The sequence below is a fragment of the Pelophylax lessonae genome (assembly GCF_965119305.1).
Source record: "Pelophylax lessonae genome assembly, chromosome: 4".
Classification (NCBI taxonomy): Eukaryota; Metazoa; Chordata; class Amphibia; order Anura; family Ranidae; genus Pelophylax; species Pelophylax lessonae.
In genome coordinates, this window is record NC_138771.1 from 677,674,976 (window position 1) to 677,695,540 (window position 20,565).

Sequence of the window (20,565 nt, forward strand, 5' to 3'; positions counted from 1 at the left end):
TCCTCAGGTGGAGGGGGTGGTGTTGGGTGAGGTGAGGTCTCCTCAGGTGGAGGGGATGGTGTTGGGTGAGGTGGGGTCTCCTCAGGTGGATGGTGTTGGGTGAGGTGGGGTCTCCTCAGGTGGAGGGGGTGGTGTTGGGTGAGGTGAGGTCTCCTCAGGCGGAGGGGGTGGTGTTGGGTGAGGTGGGGTCTCCTCAGGTGGAGGGGGTGGTGTTGGGTGAGGTGAGGTCTCCTCAGGTGGAGGGGATGGTGTTGGGTGAGGTGTCCTCAGGCGGAGGGGGTGGTGTTGGGTGAGGTGGGGTCTCCTCAGGCGGAGGGGGTGGTGTTGGGTGAGGTGAGGTCTCCTCAGGTGGAGGGGGTGGTGTTGGGTGAGGTGAGGTCTCCTCAGGTGGAGGGGGTGGTGTTGGGTGAGGTGAGGTCTCCTCAGGTGGAGGGGGTGGTGTTGGGTGAGGTGGGGTCTCCTCAGGTGGAGGGGGTGGTGTTGGGTGAGGTGAGGTCTCCTCAGGTGGAGGGGGTGGTGTTGGGTGAGGTGGGGTCTCCTCAGGTGGAGGGGGTGGTGTTGGGTGAGGTGAGGTCTCCTCAGGTGGAGGGGATGGTGTTGGGTGAGGTGGGGTCTCCTCAGGTGGAGGGGATGGTGTTGGGTGAGGTGAGGTCTCCTCAGGTGGAGGGGGTGGTGTTGGGTGAGGTGGGGTCTCCTCAGGTGGAGGGGGTGGTGTTGGGTGAGGTGAGGTCTCCTCAGGTGGAGGGGTGGTGTTGGGTGAGGTGAGGTCTCCTCAGGTGGAGGGGATGGTGTTGGGTGAGGTGGGGTCTCCTCAGGTGGAGGGGGTGGTGTTGGGTGAGGTCTCCTCGGGTGGAGGGGGTGGTGTTGGGTGAGGTGAGGTCTCCTCAGGTGGAGGGGGTGGTGTTGGGTGAGGTGGGGTCTCCTCAGGTGGAGGGGGTGGTGTTGGGTGAGGTGAGGTCTCCTCAGGAGGAGGGGGTGGTGTTGGGTGAGGTGGGGTCTCCTCAGGTGGAGGGGGTGGTGTTGGGTGAGGTGGGGTCTCCTCAGGTGGAGGGGGTGGTGTTGGGTGAGGTGAGGTCTCCTCAGGCGGAGAGGATGGTGTTGGGTGAGGTGAGGTCTCCTCAGGCGGAGGGGGTGGTGTTGGGTGAGGTGAGGTCTCCTCAGGTGGAGGGGGTGGTGTTGGGTGAGGTGAGGTCTCCTCAGGTGGAGGGGGTGGTGTTGGGGGAGGTGGAGTCTCCTCAGGTGGAGGGGGTGGTGTTGGGGGAGGTGGGGTCTCCTCAGGGGGAGAGGATGGAGTTGGGTGAGGTTGGGTCTCCTCAGGCGGAGAGGATGGAGTTGGGTGAGGTGAGGTCTCCTCAGGTGGAGGGGGTGGTGTTGGGTGAGGTGGGGTCTCCTCAGGTGGAGGGGGTGGTGTTGGGTGAGGTCTCCTCGGGTGGAGGGGGTGGTGTTGGGTGAGGTGAGGTCTCCTCAGGTGGAGGGGGTGGTGTTGGGTGAGGTGGGGTCTCCTCAGGTGGAGGGGGTGGTGTTGGGTGAGGTGGGGTCTCCTCAGGTGGATGGGGTGGTGTTGGGTGAGGTCTCCTCAGGAGGAGGGGGTGGTGTTGGGTGAGGTGGGGTCTCCTCAGGTGGAGGGGATGGTGTTGGGTGAGGTGAGGTCTCCTCAGGTGGAGGGGGTGGTGTTGGGTGAGGTGAGGTCTCCTCAGGTGGAGGGGATGGTGTTGGGTGAGGTGGGGTCTCCTCAGGTGGATGGTGTTGGGTGAGGTGGGGTCTCCTCAGGTGGAGGGGGTGGTGTTGGGTGAGGTGAGGTCTCCTCAGGCGGAGGGGGTGGTGTTGGGTGAGGTGGGGTCTCCTCAGGTGGAGGGGGTGGTGTTGGGTGAGGTGAGGTCTCCTCAGGTGGAGGGGGTGGTGTTGGGTGAGGTGAGGTCTCCTCAGGCGGAGGGGGTGGTGTTGGGTGAGGTGGGGTCTCCTCAGGCGGAGGGGGTGGTGTTGGGTGAGGTGAGGTCTCCTCAGGTGGAGGGGGTGGTGTTGGGTGAGGTGGGGTCTCCTCAGGTGGAGGGGGTGGTGTTGGGTGAGGTGAGGTCTCCTCAGGTGGAGGGGGTGGTGTTGGGTGAGGTGGGGTCTCCTCAGGTGGAGGGGGTGGTGTTGGGTGAGGTGAGGTCTCCTCAGGTGGAGGGGGTGGTGTTGGGTGAGGTGGGGTCTCCTCAGGTGGAGGGGGTGGTGTTGGGTGAGGTGAGGTCTCCTCAGGTGGAGGGGATGGTGTTGGGTGAGGTGGGGTCTCCTCAGGTGGAGGGGATGGTGTTGGGTGAGGTGAGGTCTCCTCAGGTGGAGGGGGTGGTGTTGGGTGAGGTGGGGTCTCCTCAGGTGGAGGGGGTGGTGTTGGGTGAGGTGAGGTCTCCTCAGGTGGAGGGGTGGTGTTGGGTGAGGTGAGGTCTCCTCAGGTGGAGGGGATGGTGTTGGGTGAGGTGGGGTCTCCTCAGGCGGAGGGGATGGTGTTGGGTGAGGTGGGGTCTCCTCAGGTGGAGGGGTGGTGTTGGGTGAGGTGGGGTCTCCTCAGGCGGAGGGGACAGTGTTGGGTGAGGTGGGGTCTCCTCAGGTGGAGGGGGTGGTGTTGGGTGAGGTGGGGTCTCCTCAGGTGGAGGGGGTGGTGTTGGGTGAGGTGAGGTCTCCTCAGGTGGAGGGGTGGTGTTGGGTGAGGTGGGGTCTCCTCAGGTGGAGGGGGTGGTGTTGGGTGAGGTGGGGTCTCCTCAGGTGGAGGGGATGGTGTTGGGTGAAGTCTCTTCCGGTAAGTGGAAGGGGTCTCTTCCGGTAAGGGGGGGACTATTATCTCCCGTCAGGCTTTGCTCCGTCTCTCAGAGAAGATTGGCGGGAAGAGGCTGCGCACGCACACTGTACGCTCCTCTTTGCGGTCACGTGTCTGTCCTGTGTGACGCTGGCACAGTGCGCAGGCGCAGTACGTGCTCTCCGGCTGTCACTCGCGCAGGCACGTTTACGGGAGTCTGCGCATGCGCGATGCCGGTTCCGGGCCGGTCAGTGCGCAGGCGCAATAGGTGACACCCGGTATGAGCGGAAGTGACGCGGGCGCCCAGCCATGGCGGCTGTCAGTCGTCTCCTCAGCGGCTGTGTGTCCGGGATGTGAGAGGAGGAGGAGCCCGCCGTCACCCGCCCGACTTCACACCCCGCCCACCCCCGGGATGATGCGGACACCGGGACTGCTCGGCCTCAGAGGGTTCGTGGCCTTCGCCGCCAAACTCTGGAGCTTCATCCTGTACATGCTGAGGAGGCAGGTCCGAACCGTGAGTATCTACCCACTGAGCCACCCCCTATACTACCCACTGTACTACCTCTGCACTACCTCTATACTACCCACTGAGCCACCCCTGTACTGCCCACTGTACTACCTCTATACTACCCCCTACTACTACTACTACCCACTGAGCCACCCCCTGTACTACCCCTATACTGCCCACTGAGCTTCATTCTGTACATGCTGAGGAGGCAGGTCCGAACCGTGAGTATCTACCCACTGAGCCACCCCCTATACTACCCACTGTACTACCTCTGCACTACCTCTATACTACCCACTGAGCCACCCCTGTACTGCCCACTGTACTACCTCTATACTACCCCCTACTACTACTACCCACTGAGCCACCCCCTGTACTACCCCTATACTGCCCACTGAGCTTCATCCTGTACATGCTGAGGAGGCAGCTCCGAACCGTGAGTATCTACCCACTGAGCCACCCCCTATACTACCCACTGTACTACCTCTGCACTACCTCTATACTACCCACTGAGCCACCCCTGTACTACCCCTATACTACCCCCAACTACTACTACCTACTGAGTCACCCCTATACTACCCCTATACTACCCACTGAGCCACCCCTGTACTGCCCACTGTACTACCTCTATACTACCCCCTACTACTACTACTACCCACTGAGCCACCCCCTGTACTACCCCTATACTGCCCACTGAGCTTCATTCTGTACATGCTGAGGAGGCAGGTCCGAACCGTGAGTATCTACCTACTGAGCCACCCCTGTACTGCCCACTGTACTACCTCTATACTACCCCCTACTACTACTACCCACTGAGCCACCCCTATACTGCCCACTGTACTACCTCTGCACTACCTCTATACTACCCACTGTACTACCCCCAACTACTACTGCTACCCACCGAGCCACCCCTGTACTGCCCACTGAGCTTCATCCTGTACATGCTGAGGAGGCAGGTCCGAACCGTGAGTATCTACCCACTGAGCCACCCTATACTACCCACTGTACTACCCTCCTACTACTACTACCCACTGAGCCACCCCTGTACTACCACTATACTGCCCACTGAGCAACCCCATACTACCACTACTACCCACTGAGCCACCCTCCTACCACTACTACCCCCTGTACTACCCCTATACTACCCACTGCACTACCCACTGAGCCACCCCTATACTACCCACTGAGCCCCCCTCCTACCACTACTACCCCCTGTACTACCCCTATATTACCCACTGAGCCACCCCCTGTACTACCCCTATACTGCCCACTGCACTACCCACTGAGCCACTCCAATACTACCCACTGCACTACCCCCAACTACTACTACCCACTGAGCCACCCCTGTACTGCTCACTGTACTACCCACTGTACTACCCCTATACTGCCCTCTGTACTACCCACTGAGCCACCCCCTGTACTACCCACTGTACTACCCCTATACTGCCCTCTGTACTACCCACTGAGCCACCCCATACTACCACTACTGCCCACTGAGCCACCCTCCTACCCCTACTACCCACTGCACTACCCCCAACTACTACTACCCACCGAGCCCCCCTCCTACCACTACTACCCCCTGTACTACCCCTATACTACCCACTGCACTACCCACTGAGCCCCCCCTCCTACCACTACTACCAACTGCACTACCCCTATACTACCCACTGAGCCACCCTCTGTACTACCCCTATACTACCCACTGCACTACCCACTGAGCCACTCCAATACTACCCACTGAGCCCCCCTCCTACCACTACTACCCACTGTACTACCCACTGAGCCCCACCCCTATACTACCCACTGTACTGCCCACTGAGCTTCATCCTGTACATGCTGAGGAGGCAGGTCCGAACCGTCAGTATCTACCCACCGAGCCACCCCTGTACTACCCTCCTACTACTACTACCCACTGAGCCACCCCCTGCACTACCCCCTGTACTACCCCTATACTACCCACTGAGCCACCCCATACTACCACTACTGCCCACTGAGCCACCCCTGTACTACCCCTATACTGCCCACTGAGCCACCCCATACTACCACTACTGCCCACTGAGCCACCCCTGTACTACCCCTATACTGCCCACTGAGCCACCCCATACTACCACTACTGCCCACTGAGCCACCCTCCTACCCCTACTACCCACTGCACTACCCCCAACTACTACTACCCACCGAGCCCCCCTCCTACCACTACTACCCCCTGTACTACCCCTATACTACCCACTGCACTACCCACTGAGCCACCCCCTGTACTACCCCTATACTGCCCACTGAGCTTCATTCTGTACATGCTGAGGAGGCAGGTCCGAACCGTGAGTATCTACCTACTGAGCCACCCCTGTACTGCCCACTGTACTACCTCTATACTACCCCCTACTACTACTACCCACTGAGCCACCCCTATACTGCCCACTGTACTACCTCTGCACTACCTCTATACTACCCACTGTACTACCCCCAACTACTACTGCTACCCACCGAGCCACCCCTGTACTGCCCACTGAGCTTCATCCTGTACATGCTGAGGAGGCAGGTCCGAACCGTGAGTATCTACCCACTGAGCCACCCTATACTACCCACTGTACTACCCTCCTACTACTACTACCCACTGAGCCACCCCTGTACTACCACTATACTGCCCACTGAGCAACCCCATACTACCACTACTACCCACTGAGCCACCCTCCTACCACTACTACCCCCTGTACTACCCCTATACTACCCACTGCACTACCCACTGAGCCACCCCTATACTACCCACTGAGCCCCCCTCCTACCACTACTACCCCCTGTACTACCCCTATATTACCCACTGAGCCACCCCCTGTACTACCCCTATACTGCCCACTGCACTACCCACTGAGCCACTCCAATACTACCCACTGCACTACCCCCAACTACTACTACCCACTGAGCCACCCCTGTACTGCTCACTGTACTACCCACTGTACTACCCCTATACTGCCCTCTGTACTACCCACTGAGCCACCCCCTGTACTACCCACTGTACTACCCCTATACTGCCCTCTGTACTACCCACTGAGCCACCCCATACTACCACTACTGCCCACTGAGCCACCCTCCTACCCCTACTACCCACTGCACTACCCCCAACTACTACTACCCACCGAGCCCCCCTCCTACCACTACTACCCCCTGTACTACCCCTATACTACCCACTGCACTACCCACTGAGCCCCCCCTCCTACCACTACTACCAACTGCACTACCCCTATACTACCCACTGAGCCACCCTCTGTACTACCCCTATACTACCCACTGCACTACCCACTGAGCCACTCCAATACTACCCACTGAGCCCCCCTCCTACCACTACTACCCACTGTACTACCCCTATACTACCCACTGAGCCACCCCTATACTACCCACTGTACTGCCCACTGAGCTTCATCCTGTACATGCTGAGGAGGCAGGTCCGAACCGTCAGTATCTACCCACCGAGCCACCCCTGTACTACCCTCCTACTACTACTACCCACTGAGCCACCCCCTGCACTACCCCCTGTACTACCCCTATACTACCCACTGAGCCACCCCATACTACCACTACTGCCCACTGAGCCACCCCTGTACTACCCCTATACTGCCCACTGAGCCACCCCATACTACCACTACTGCCCACTGAGCCACCCCTGTACTACCCCTATACTGCCCACTGAGCCACCCCATACTACCACTACTGCCCACTGAGCCACCCTCCTACCCCTACTACCCACTGCACTACCCCCAACTACTACTACCCACCGAGCCCCCCTCCTACCACTACTACCCCCTGTACTACCCCTATACTACCCACTGCACTACCCACTGAGCCACCCCTATACTACCCACTGAGCCCCCCTCCTACCACTACTACCCACTGTACTACCCCTATATTACCCACTGAGCCACCCCCTGTACTACCCCTATACTGCCCACTGCGCTACCCACTGAGCCACCTCTATACTACCCACTGAGCCCCCCTCCTACCACTACTACCCACTGTACTACCCCTATATTACCCACTGAGCCACCCCCTGTACTACCCCTATACTGCCCACTGCACTACCCACTGAGCCACTCCAATACTACCCACTGTCCTACCCCCTAATACTACCCACTGAGCCACCCCCTGTACTACCCCTATGCTGCCCACTGAGCCACCCCATACTACCCACTGCACTACCCCCTACTACTACTACCCACCGAGCCACCCCTATACTACCCACTGAGCCACCCCATACTACCACTACTGCCCACTGAGCCACCCTCCTACCCCTACTACCCACTGCACTACCCCTATACTACCCACTGAGCCACCAAACTCTGGAGCTTCATCCTGTACATGCTGAGGAGGCAGGTCCGAACCGTGAGTATCTACCCACTGAGCCACCCCTATACTACCCACTGCACTACCCCCAACTACTACTACCCACTGAGCCACCCCCTGTACTGCCCACTGTATTACCTCTGCACTACCTCTATACTACCCACCGAGCCACCCCCTACTACTACCCACCGAGCCACCCCTATACTACCCACTGAGCCACCCCATACTACCACTACTGCCCACTGAGCCACCCTCCTACCCCTACTACCCACTGCACTACCCCTATACTACCCACTGAACCACCAAACTCTGGAGCTTCACTCTGTACATGCTGAGGAGGCAGGTCCGAACCGTGTTTACCCACTGAGCCACCCCCTGTACTACCCACTGTATTACCTCTGCACTACCTCTATACTACCCACCGATCCACCCCCTACTACTACCCACCGAGCCACCCCTATACTACCCACTGAGCCACCCCATACTACCACTACTGCCCACTGAGCCACCCTCCTACCCCTACTACCCACTGCACTACCCCTATACTACCCACTGAACCACCAAACTCTGGAGCTTCACTCTGTACATGCTGAGGAGGCAGGTCCGAACCGTGTTTACCCACTGAGCCACCCCCTGTACTACCTCTATACTACCCACTGCACTACCTCTGTACTGCCCACTGCACTACCCTCCTACTACTACTACCCACCGAGCCACCCCTATACTGCCCACTGCACTACCCCAAACTACTACTACCCACTGAGCCACCCCCTGTACTACCCCTATACTGCCCACTGAGCCACCTAATACTACCACTACTGCCCACTGAGCCACCCTCCTACTACCCACTGCACTACCCCTATACTGCCCACTGAGCCACCCCTATACTGCCCACTGTACTTCACCCTATAATACCCACTGAGCCACCAAACTCTGGAGCTTCATTCTGTACATGCTGAGGAGGCAGGTCCAAACCATGAGTAACTACTCACTGAGCCACCCCTATACTGCCCACTGTACTTCCCCCCCCCCCCTATACTACCCACTGAGCTTCATTCTGTACATGCTGAGGAGGCAGGTCCGAACCGTGAGTATCTACCTACTGAGCCACCCTCTATACTACCCACTATACTGCCCTCTGTACTACCCACTGAGCTTCATCCTGTACATGCTGAGGAGGCAGGTCCGAACCGTGAGTATCTACCCACTGAGCCCCCCTCCTACCACTACTACCCACTGTACTACCCACTGAGCCACCCCAATACTACCCACTGAGCCACCCTCCTACCCCTACTACCCACTGCACTACCCCCAACTACTACTACCCACCGAGCCCCCCTCGTACCACTACTACCCCCTGTACTACCCCTATACTACCCACTGAGCCACCCCTGTACTACCCACTGCACTACCCCCCTACTACTACTACTACTACTACTACCCACTGAGCCCCCCTCCTACCACTACTACCCACTGTACTACCCACTGAGCCACCCCAATACTACCCACTGAGCCACCCCTATACTACCCACTGCACTACCCCCAACTACTACTACCCACCGAGCCCCCCTCCTACCACTACTACCAACTGCACTACCCCTATACTACCCACTGAGCCACCCTCTGTACTACCCCTATACTACCCACTGAGCCCCCCTCCTACCACTACTACCCACTGTACTACCCCTATACTACCCACTGAGCCACCCCTATACTACCCACTGTACTGCCCACTGAGCTTCATCCTGTACATGCTGAGGAGGCAGGTCCGAACCGTGAGTATCTACCCACTGAGCCACCCCTATACTACCCACTGCACTACCCCCAACTACTACTACCCACTGAGCCACCCCCTGTACTGCCCACTGTACTACCTCTGCACTACCTCTATACTACCCACTGCACTACCCCAACTACTACTACCCACTGAGCTACCCCCTGTACTACCCCTATACTACCCACTGAGCCACCCCCTGTACTACCCCTATACTGCCCACTGAGACACCCCATACTACCACTACTACCCACTGCACTACCCCTATACTACCCACTGAGCTTCATCCTGTACATGCTGAGGAGGCAGGTCCGAACCGTGAGTATCTACCCACCGAGCCACCCTCCTACCACTACTACCCACTGCACTACCCCCTACTATTACTACTACTACCCACTGAACCCCCCTCCTACCACTACTACCCACTGTACTACCCACTGAGCCACCCCAATACTACCCACTGAGCCACCCCCTGTACTACCCCAATACTGCCCACTGAGCCACCCCAATACTACCCACTGAGCCACCCCAATACTACCCACTGAGCCACCCCAATACTACCCACTGAGCTTCATCCTGTACATGCTGAGGAGGCAGGTCCGAACCGTGAGTATCTACCCACCGAGCCACCCTCCTACCACTACTACCCACTGCACTACCCCCTACTACTACTACTACTACTACCCACTGAGCCCCCCTCCTACCACTACTACCCACTGTACTACCCACTGAGCCACCCCAATACTACCCACTGAGCCACCCCCTGTACTACCCCAATACTGCCCACTGAGCCACCCCAATACTGCCCACTGAGCCACCCCAATACTACCCACTGAGCCACCCCAATACTACCCACTGAGCTTCATCCTGTACATGCTGAGGAGGCAGGTCCGAACGGTGAGTATCTACCCACTGAGCCACCCCTATACTGCCCACTGTACTACCTCTGCACTACCCCCTACTACTACTACCCACCGAGCCACCCCTGTACTGCCCACTGTACTACCCCCAACTACTACTACCCACTGAGCCACCCCTGTACTGCCCACTGAGCTTCATCCTGTACATGCTGAGGAGGCAGGTCCGAACCGTGAGTATCTACCCACCGAGCCACCCCTGTACTGCCCACTGTACTACCCCCAACTACTACTACCCACTGAGCCACCCCCTGCACTACCCCCTGTACTACCCCTATACTGCCCACTGCACTACCCTCCTACTACTACTACCCACCGAGCCACCCCTGTACTGCCCACTGTACTGCCCACTGAGCTTCATCCTGTACATGCTGAGGAGGCAGCTCCGAACTGTGAGTATCTACCCACTGAGCCACCCCTGTACTGCCCCTATACTACCCACTGAGCCACTCCAATACTACCCACTGAGCCCCCCTCCTACCACTACTACCCACTATACTACCCACTGAGCCACCCCTATACTACCCTCTGTACTACCCCTACCCACTGAGCCACCCTCCTACCACTACTACCCACTGCACTACCCCTGTACTGCCCGCTGTACTACCTCTGCACTACCTCTATACTACCCACTGCACTACCCCCTACTACTACTACCCACCGAGCCACCACTATACTGCTCACTGAGCTTCATCCTGTACATGCTGAGGAGGCAGGTCCGAACCGTGAGTATCTACCCACCGAGCCACCCCTGTACTGCCCACTGTACTACCTCTATACTACCTACTGAGCCACCCCCTATACTACCCACTGAGCCACCCCTATACTACCCACTGCACTACCCCCAACTACTACTACCCACTGAGCCACCCCCTGTACTGCCCACTGTATTACCTCTGCACTACCTCTATACTACCCACTGCACTACCCCCTACTACTACTACCCACGAGCCACCCCTATACTACCCACTGAGCCACCCCATACTACCACTACTGCCCACTGAGCCACCCTCCTACCCCTACTACCCACTGCACTACCCCTATACTACCCACTGAGCCACCAAACTCTGGAGCTTCACTCTGTACATGCTGAGGAGGCAGGTCTGAACCGTGAGTATCTACCCACCGAGCCACCCTCGGTACTACCCCTATACTGCCCTCTGTACTACCCACTGAGCCACCCTCCTACCACTACTACCCACTGAGCTTCATCCTGTACATGCTGTGGAGGCAGGTCCGCACCGTGAGTATCTACCCCCTACTACCCACTGTGCCACCCCTATACTACCCACCGAGCCCCCTACTGCCCACTGCACTGCCACCTTCTACCCACTGCACTACCCACTGAGCCATCCCTATACTTCCCACTGAGCCACCCCTACTACCCACTGAGTTACTGCTATATTACCCACCTAGCCACCCCTATACTACCCACTGCACTACCCCTATACTACCTACTGTACTACCACTACTACCCACTTTTCCACCCCATACTATCTACTACACCACCCTTCTCCTACTTCTACCCACTGGGCCACCCCTTCTACCCACTGAGCCACCCTCCTACTACCCACCGAGCCACCTAACTCTGGAGCTTCATTCTGTACATGCTGAGGAGGCAGGTCCGAACCGTGAGTACTGCCCACTGAGCCACCCCTATACTACCCACTGATCCACCTACTACTTACTACTACCCACTGCACTACCCATATACTACCCACTGAGCTTCATCCTTTACATGCTGAGGAGGCAGGTCCGCACTGTGAGTATCTACCCACTGAGCCACCCCATACTACCCACCGAGCCCCCTACTGCCCACTGCACTTCCACCTACTGCCCACTGCTCTACCCACCGAGCCACCCCTATATTACCCACTGAGCCACCCCTATACTACCCACCGAGCCCCCTACTGCCCAGTGCACTACCCACCGAGCCATCCCTACTACCCACTGAGCAACCCCTATACTACCCACCGAGCCCCCTACTGCCCACTGCACTGCCACCTACTACCCACTGCACTACCCCCTACTATCCACCCTACTACCCACTGAGCCACCCCTATAGTACCCACAAATCCACCCCATACTACCTACTACACCACCCTGCTACTACTTCTACCCACTGATCCACCCCTTCTACCCACTGAGCCCCGCCTACTACCCACTGTGCCACCCCATACTACCTACTACAGCACCCTTCTACTACTACCCACTGATCCACCCCTACTACCCACTGTGCCACCCCATACTACCTACTACACCACCCTCCTACCCCTTCTACCCACTGGGCCACCCCTTCTACCCACTGAGCCACCCTTTTACTACTACCCACGAGCCACCTAACAGAGCTTCATTCTGTACATGCTGAGGAGGCAGGTCCGCACCGTGAGTATCTACCCACTGAGCCACCCCATACTTCCTACTACACCACCCTCCTACTACCCACTGCTCCTACCTTACTACTGCCTCATACTACCCACTGCTCCTACCTTACTACTGCCTCATACTACCCACTGCTCCTACCTTACTACTGCCTCATACTACCCACTGCTCCTACCTTACTACTGCCTCATACTACCCACTGCTCCTACCTTACTACTGCCTCATACTACCCACTGCTCCTACCTTACTACTGCCTCATACTACCCACTGCTCCTACCTTACTACTGCCTCATACTACCCACTGCTCCTACCCTACTACTGCCTCATACTACCCACTGCTCCTACCTTACTACTGCCTCATACTACCCACTGCTCCTACCTTACTACTGCCTCATACTACCCACTGCTCCTACCCTACTACTGCCTCATACTACCCACTGCTCCTACCTTACTACTGCCTCATACTACCCACTGCTCCTACCTTACTACTGCCTCATACTACCCACTGCTCCTACCTTACTACTGCCTCATACTACCCACTGCTCCTACCCTGCTACTGCCTCATACTACCCACTGCTCCTACCCTCCTACTGCCTGCTACTACCCACTGCTCCTACCCTACTACTGCCCCATACTACCCACTGCTCCTACCCTCCTACTGCCTCCTACTACCCACTTCTCCTACCCTACTACTGCCCCATACTACCCACTGCTCCTACCTTACTACTGCCTCCTACTACCCACTGCTCCTACCCTCCTACTGCCTCATACTACCCACTGCTCCAACCTTACTACTGCCTCCTACTACCCACTGCTCCTACCCTACTACAGCCTCATACTACCCACTGCTCCTACCTTACTACTGCCTCATACTACCCACTGAGCCACCTACTACCCACCGAGCCACCCCTACTGCCCACTGCTACCCACAAAGCCACCCCATACTACCTACTACACCACCCTCCTACTACCCACTGCTCCCACCCTACTACTGCCTCATACTACCCACTGCTCCTACCCTACTGCTGCCTCATACTACCCACTGCTCCTACCTTACTGCTGCCTCATACTACCCACTGCTCCTACCTTACTACTGCCTCATACTACCCACTGCTCCTACCCTACTACTGCCTCATACTACCCACTGCTCCTACCCTACTGCTGCCCCATACTACCCACTGCTCCTACCTTACTGCTGCCTCATACTACCCACTGCTCCTACCTTACTACTGCCTCATACTACCCACTGCTCCTACCTTACTACTGCCTCATACTACCCACTGCTCCTACCCTTCTACTGCCTCATACTACCCACTGCTCCTACTCTACTACTGCCTCATACTACCCACTGCTCCTACCTTACTACTGCCACATACTACCCACTGCTCCTACCTTACTACTGCCACATACTACCCACTGCTCCTACCTTACTACTGCCTCATACTACCCACTGCTCCTACCTTACTACTGCCTCATACTACCCACTGCTCCTACCCCACTACTGCCTCATACTACCCACTGCTCCTACCCTTCTACTGCCTCATACTACCCACTGCTCCTACCCTACTACTGCCTCCTACTACCCACTGCTCCTACCCTACTACTGCCCCATACTACCCACTGCTCCTACCCTACTACTGCCTCATACTACCCACTGCTCCTACCTTACTACTGCCTCATACTACCCACTGCTCCTACCCTACTACTGCCTCATACTACCCACTGCTCCTACCCTACTACTGCCTCATACTACCCACTGCTCCTACCCTACTACTGCCTCATACTACCCACTGCTCCTACCCTACTACTGCCTCATACTACCCACTGCTCCTACCCTACTACTGCCTCATACTACCCACTGCTCCTACCTTACTACTGCCTCATACTACCCACTGCTCCTACCCTACTACTGCCTCCTACTACCCACTGCTCCTACCTTACTACTGCCTCATACTACCCACTGCTCCTACCTTACTACTGCCTCCTACTACCCACTGCTCCTACCCTACTACTGCCTCCTACTACCCACTGCTCCTACCCTACTACTGCCTCCTACTACCCACTGCTCCTACCCTACTACTGCCTCATACTACCCACTGCTCCTACCCTACTACTGCCTCATACTACCCACTGCTCCTACCTTACTACTGCCTCATACTACCCACTGCTCCTACCCTACTACTGCCTCATACTACCCACTGCTCCTACCTTACTACCGCCTCCTACTACCCACTGCTCCTACCCTACTACTGCCTCATACTACCCACTGCTCCTACCCTACTACTGCCTCATACTACCCACTGCTCCTACCCTACTACTGCCTCATACTACCCACTGCTCCTACCTTACTACTGCCTCATACTACCCACTGCTCCTACCTTACTACTGCCTCATACTACCCACTGCTCCTACCCTACTACTGCCTCCTACTACCCACTGCTCCTACCTTACTACTGCCTCATACTACCCACTGCTCCTACCTTACTACTGCCTCATACTACCCACTGCTCCTACCCTACTACTGCCTCATACTACCCACTGCTCCTATTCTACTACTGCCTCATACTACCTACTGCTCCTACCTTACTACTGCCTCATACTACCCACTGCCCCTACCTTACTACTGCCTCATACTACCCACTGCCCCTACCTTACTACTGCCTCATACTACCCACTGCTCCTACCCTACTACTGCCTCATACTACCCACTGCTCCTATTCTACTACTGCCTCATACTACCCACTGCTCCTACCCTACTACTGCCTCATACTACCCACTGCCCCTACCTTACTACTGCCTCATACTACCCACTGCTCCTACCCCACTACTGCCTCATACTACCCACTGCTCCTACCCTGCTACTGCCTCATACTACCCACTGCTCCTACCTTACTACTGCCTCATACTACCCACTGCTCCTACCCTACTACTGCCTCATACTACCCACTGCTCCTACCTTACTACTGCCTCCTACTACCCACTGCTCCTACCCTACTACTGCCTCATACTACCCACTGCTCCTATTCTACTACTGCCTCATACTACCCACTGCTCCTACCCCACTACTGCCTCATACTACCCACTGCTCCTACCCCACTACTGCCTCATACTACCCACTGCTCCTTCCTTACTACTGCCTCATACTACCCACTGCCCCTACCTTACTACTGCCTCATACTACCCACTGCTCCTACCTTACTACTGCCTCATACTACCCACTGCTCCTACCTTACTACCGCCTCATACTACCCACTGCTCCTACCTTACTGCTGCCTCATACTACCCACTGCTCCTACCCTACTACGGTCTCATACTACCCACTGCTCCTACCCTACTACTGCCTCATACTACCCACTGCTCCTACCTTACTACTGCCTCATACTACCCACTGCTCCTACCCTACTACTGCCTCATACTACCCACTGCTCCTACCCTACTACTGCCTCATACTACCCACTGCTCCTACCTTACTACTGCTTCATACTACCCACTGCTCCTACCCTACTACTGCCTCATACTACCCACTGCTCCTACCTTACTACTGCCTCATACTACCCACTGCTCCTACCCTACTACTGCCTCATACTACCCACTGCTCCTACCCTACTACTGCCTCATACTACCCACTGCTCCTACCCTACTACTGCCTCATACTACCCACTGCTCCTACCTTATTACTGCCTTATACTACCCACTGCTCCTACCTTACTACTGCCTCATACTACCCACTGCTCCTACCCTACTACTGCCTCATACTACCCACTGCTCCAACCCTACTACTGCCTCATACTACCCACTGCTCCTACCTTACTACTGCCTCATACTACCCACTGCTCCTACCTTACTACTGCCTCATACTACCCACTGCTCCTACCCTACTACTGCCTCATACTACCCACTGCTCCTACCTTACTACTGCCTCCTACTACCCACTGCTCCTACCCTACTACTGCCTAATACTACCCACTGCTCCTACCCTTCTACTGCCTCCTACTACCCACTGCTCCTACCCTACTACTGCCTCATACTACCCACTGCTCCTACCTTACTACTGCCTAATACTACCCACTGCTCCTACCCTTCTACTGCCTCATACTACCCACTGCTCCTACCCTACTACTGCCTAATACTACCCACTGCTCCTACCCTTCTACTGCCTCATACTACCCACTGCTCCTACCTTACTACTGCCTCATACTACCCACTGCTCCTACCCTACTACTGCCTCATACTACCCACTGCTCCTACCTTACTACTGCCTCATACTACCCACTGCTCCTACCTTACTACTGCCTCATACTACCCACTGCTCCTACCCTACTACTGCCTCATACTACCCACTGCTCCTACCCTACTACTGCCTCATACTACCCACTGCTCCTACCTTACTACTGCCTCATACTACCCACTGCTCCTACCTTACTACTGCCTCCTACTACCCACTGCTCCTACCCTACTACTGCCTAATACTACCCACTGCTCCTACCCTTCTACTGCCTCATACTACCCACTGCTCCTACCTTACTACTGCCTCATACTACCCACTGCTCCTACCCTACTACTGCCTCATACTACCCACTGCTCCTACCTTACTACTGCCTCATACTACCCACTGCTCCTACCTTACTACTGCCTCATACTACCCACTGCTCCTACCCTACTACTGCCTCATACTACCCACTGCTCCTATTCTACTACTGCCTCATACTACCCACTGCTCCTACCCTACTACTGCCTCATACTACCCACTGCCCCTACCTTACTACTGCCTCATACTACCCACTGCTCCTACCCCACTACTGCCTCATACTACCCACTGCTCCTACCCTGCTACTGCCTCATACTACCCACTGCTCCTACCTTACTACTGCCTCATACTACCCACTGCTCCTACCCTACTACTGCCTCCTACTACCCACTGCTCCTACCTTACTACTGCCTCCTACTACCCACTGCTCCTACCCTACTACTGCCTCATACTACCCACTGCTCCTATTCTACTACTGCCTCATACTACCCACTGCTCCTACCCCACTACTGCCTCATACTACCCACTGCTCCTACCCCACTACTGCCTCATACTACCCACTGCTCCTTCCTTACTACTGCCTCATACTACCCACTGCCCCTACCTTACTACTGCCTCATACTACCCACTGCTCCTACCTTACTACTGCCTCATACTACCCACTGCTCCTACCTTACTACCGCCTCATACTACCCACTGCTCCTACCTTACTGCTGCCTCATACTACCCACTGCTCCTACCCTACTACGGTCTCATACTACCTACTGCTCCTACCCTACTACTGCCTCATACTACCCACTGCTCCTACCTTACTACTGCCTCATACTACCCACTGCTCCTACCCTACTACTGCCTCATACTACCCACTGCTCCTACCCTACTACTGCCTCATACTACCCACTGCTCCTACCTTACTACTGCTTCATACTACCCACTGCTCCTACCCTACTACTGCCTCATACTACCCACTGCTCCTACCTTACTACTGCCTCATACTACCCACTGCTCCTACCCTACTACTGCCTCATACTACCCACTGCTCCTACCCTACTACTGCCTCATACTACCCACTGCTCCTACCCTACTACTGCCTCATACTACCCACTGCTCCTACCTTACTACTGCCTTATACTACCCACTGCTCCTACCTTACTACTGCCTCATACTACCCACTGCTCCTACCCTACTACTGCCTCATACTACCCACTGCTCCAACCCTACTACTGCCTCATACTACCCACTGCTCCTACCTTACTACTGCCTCATACTACCCACTGCTCCTACCCTACTACTGCCTCATACTACCCACTGCTCCTACCTTACTACTGCCTCCTACTACCCACTGCTCCTACCCTACTACTGCCTAATACTACCCACTGCTCCTACCCTTCTACTGCCTCATACTACCCACTGCTCCTACCCTACTACTGCCTCATACTACCCACTGCTCCTACCTTACTACTGCCTCCTACTACCCACTGCTCCTACCCTACTACTGCCTAATACTACCCACTGCTCCTACCCTTCTACTGCCTCATACTACCCACTGCTCCTACCTTACTACTGCCTCATACTACCCACTGCTCCTACCCTACTACTGCCTCATACTACCCACTGCTCCTACCTTACTACTGCCTCATACTACCCACTGCTCCTACCTTACTACTGCCTCATACTACCCACTGCTCCTACCCTACTACTGCCTCATACTACCCACTGCTCCTACCCTACTACTGCCTCATACTACCCACTGCTCCTACCTTACTACTGCCTCATACTACCCACTGCTCCTACCTTACTACTGCCTCATACTACCCACTGCTCCTACCCTACTACTGCCTAATACTACCCACTGCTCCTACCCTTCTACTGCCTCATACTACCCACTGCTCCTACCTTACTACTGCCTCATACTATCCACTGCTCCTACCCTACTACTGCCTCATACTACCCACTGCTCCTACCTTACTACTGCCTCATACTACCCACCCTCTCCCCCCATTTCTCTCTCTCCTCCCCCCCCATTTCTCTCTCTCCTCCCCCCCATTTCTCTCTCTCCCCCCCATTTCTCTCTCTCTCCAGACCCCCCCATTCTCTTCTCTCTCTCCCCCCCATTTCTCTCTCCCCCCCATTTCTCTCTCTCCCCCCCATTTCTCTCTCCCCCCCCCATTTCTCTCTCCTCCCCCCCATTTCTCTCTCCTCCCCCCCATTTCTCTCTCCCCCTCCCATTTCTCTCTCTCTCCCCCCCATTTCTCTCTCTCTCTCCCCCATTTCTCTCTCTCTTTTCTCTCTCTCTCTCTCTCCCCCCCCCCCATTTTCTCTCTCTCTCTCTCTCCCCCCCCCCATTTCTCTCTCCCTCCCTCTCTCTCTCCCTCTCCCCCCCATTTCTTCCTCTCTCTCTCCTCCCCCCATTTCTTCCTCTCTCTCTCCTCCCCCCATTTCTTCCTCTCTCTCCCCCCCCCTTTCTTCCTCTCTCTCCCCCCCCATTCTTCCTCTCTCTCCCCCCCCATTCTTCCTCTCTCTCCCCCCCCCATTCTTCCTCTCTCTCCCCCCCATTCTTCCTCTCTCTCCCCCCCCCATTCTTCCTCTCTCTCCCCCCCCATTCTTCCTCTCTCTCCCCCCCCATTCTTTCCTCTCTCCCCCCCCATTCTTTCTCTCTCTCCCCCCCCCATTCTTCCTCTCTCTCCCCCCCCATTCTTCCTCTCTCTCCCCCCCCCATTCTTCCTCTCTCTCCCCCCCCCATTCTTCCTCTCTCTCCCCCCCCCCCATTCTTCCTCTCTTTCCCCCCCCCCATTCTTCCTCTCTTTCCCCCCCCCATTCTTCCTCTCTCTCCCACCCCCCCATTCTTCCTCTCTCTCCCCCCCCCATTCTTCCTCTCTCTCCCCCCCCCATTCTTCCTCTCTCTCCCCCCCCCATTCTTCCTCTCTCTCCCCCCCCCATTCTTCCTCTCTCTCCCCCCCCTATTCTTCCTCTCTCCCCCCCCTATTCTTCCTCTCTCTCCCCCCCCTATTCTTCCTCTCTCTCCCCCCCCTATTCTTCCTCTCTCTCCCCCCCCTATTCTTCCTCTCTCTCCCCCCCCTATTCTTCCTCTCTCTCCCCCCCCCATTCTTCCTCTCTCTCCCCCCCTATTCTTCCTCTCTCTCCCCCCCTATTCTTCCTCTCTCTCCCCCCCCATTCTTCCTCTCTCTCCCCCCCCCATTCTTCCTCTCTCCCCCCCCCCATTCTTCCTCTCTCCCCCCCCCCCCCCATTCTTCCTCTCTCCCCCCCCCCCCCATTCTTCATCTCTCCCCCCCCCCCCATTCTTCATCTCTCCCCCCCCCCATTCTTCCTCTCTCCCCCCCCCCATTCTTC

The 20,565-nt window shown here is 56.4% G+C and overlaps 1 protein-coding gene across 2 annotated transcripts in view; it reads left to right on the forward strand.

The window, feature by feature from the left end:
* The first annotated feature begins 3,043 nt into the window (after positions 1–3,043).
* CTDNEP1 (CTD nuclear envelope phosphatase 1) overlaps positions 3,044–20,565 on the forward strand; it is a 30,534-nt gene continuing 13,012 nt past the window's right edge. The window contains exon 1 of one of the 2 annotated variants that reach the window (XM_082256901.1): positions 3,044–3,287. In XM_082256901.1, coding sequence (XP_082113027.1) covers positions 3,054–3,287 — 234 coding nt within the window. In that variant the 5' untranslated portion in view covers positions 3,044–3,053. The remainder of the gene's footprint in view (positions 3,288–20,565) is intronic. The other variant, XM_082256902.1, reaches the window with a different exon arrangement.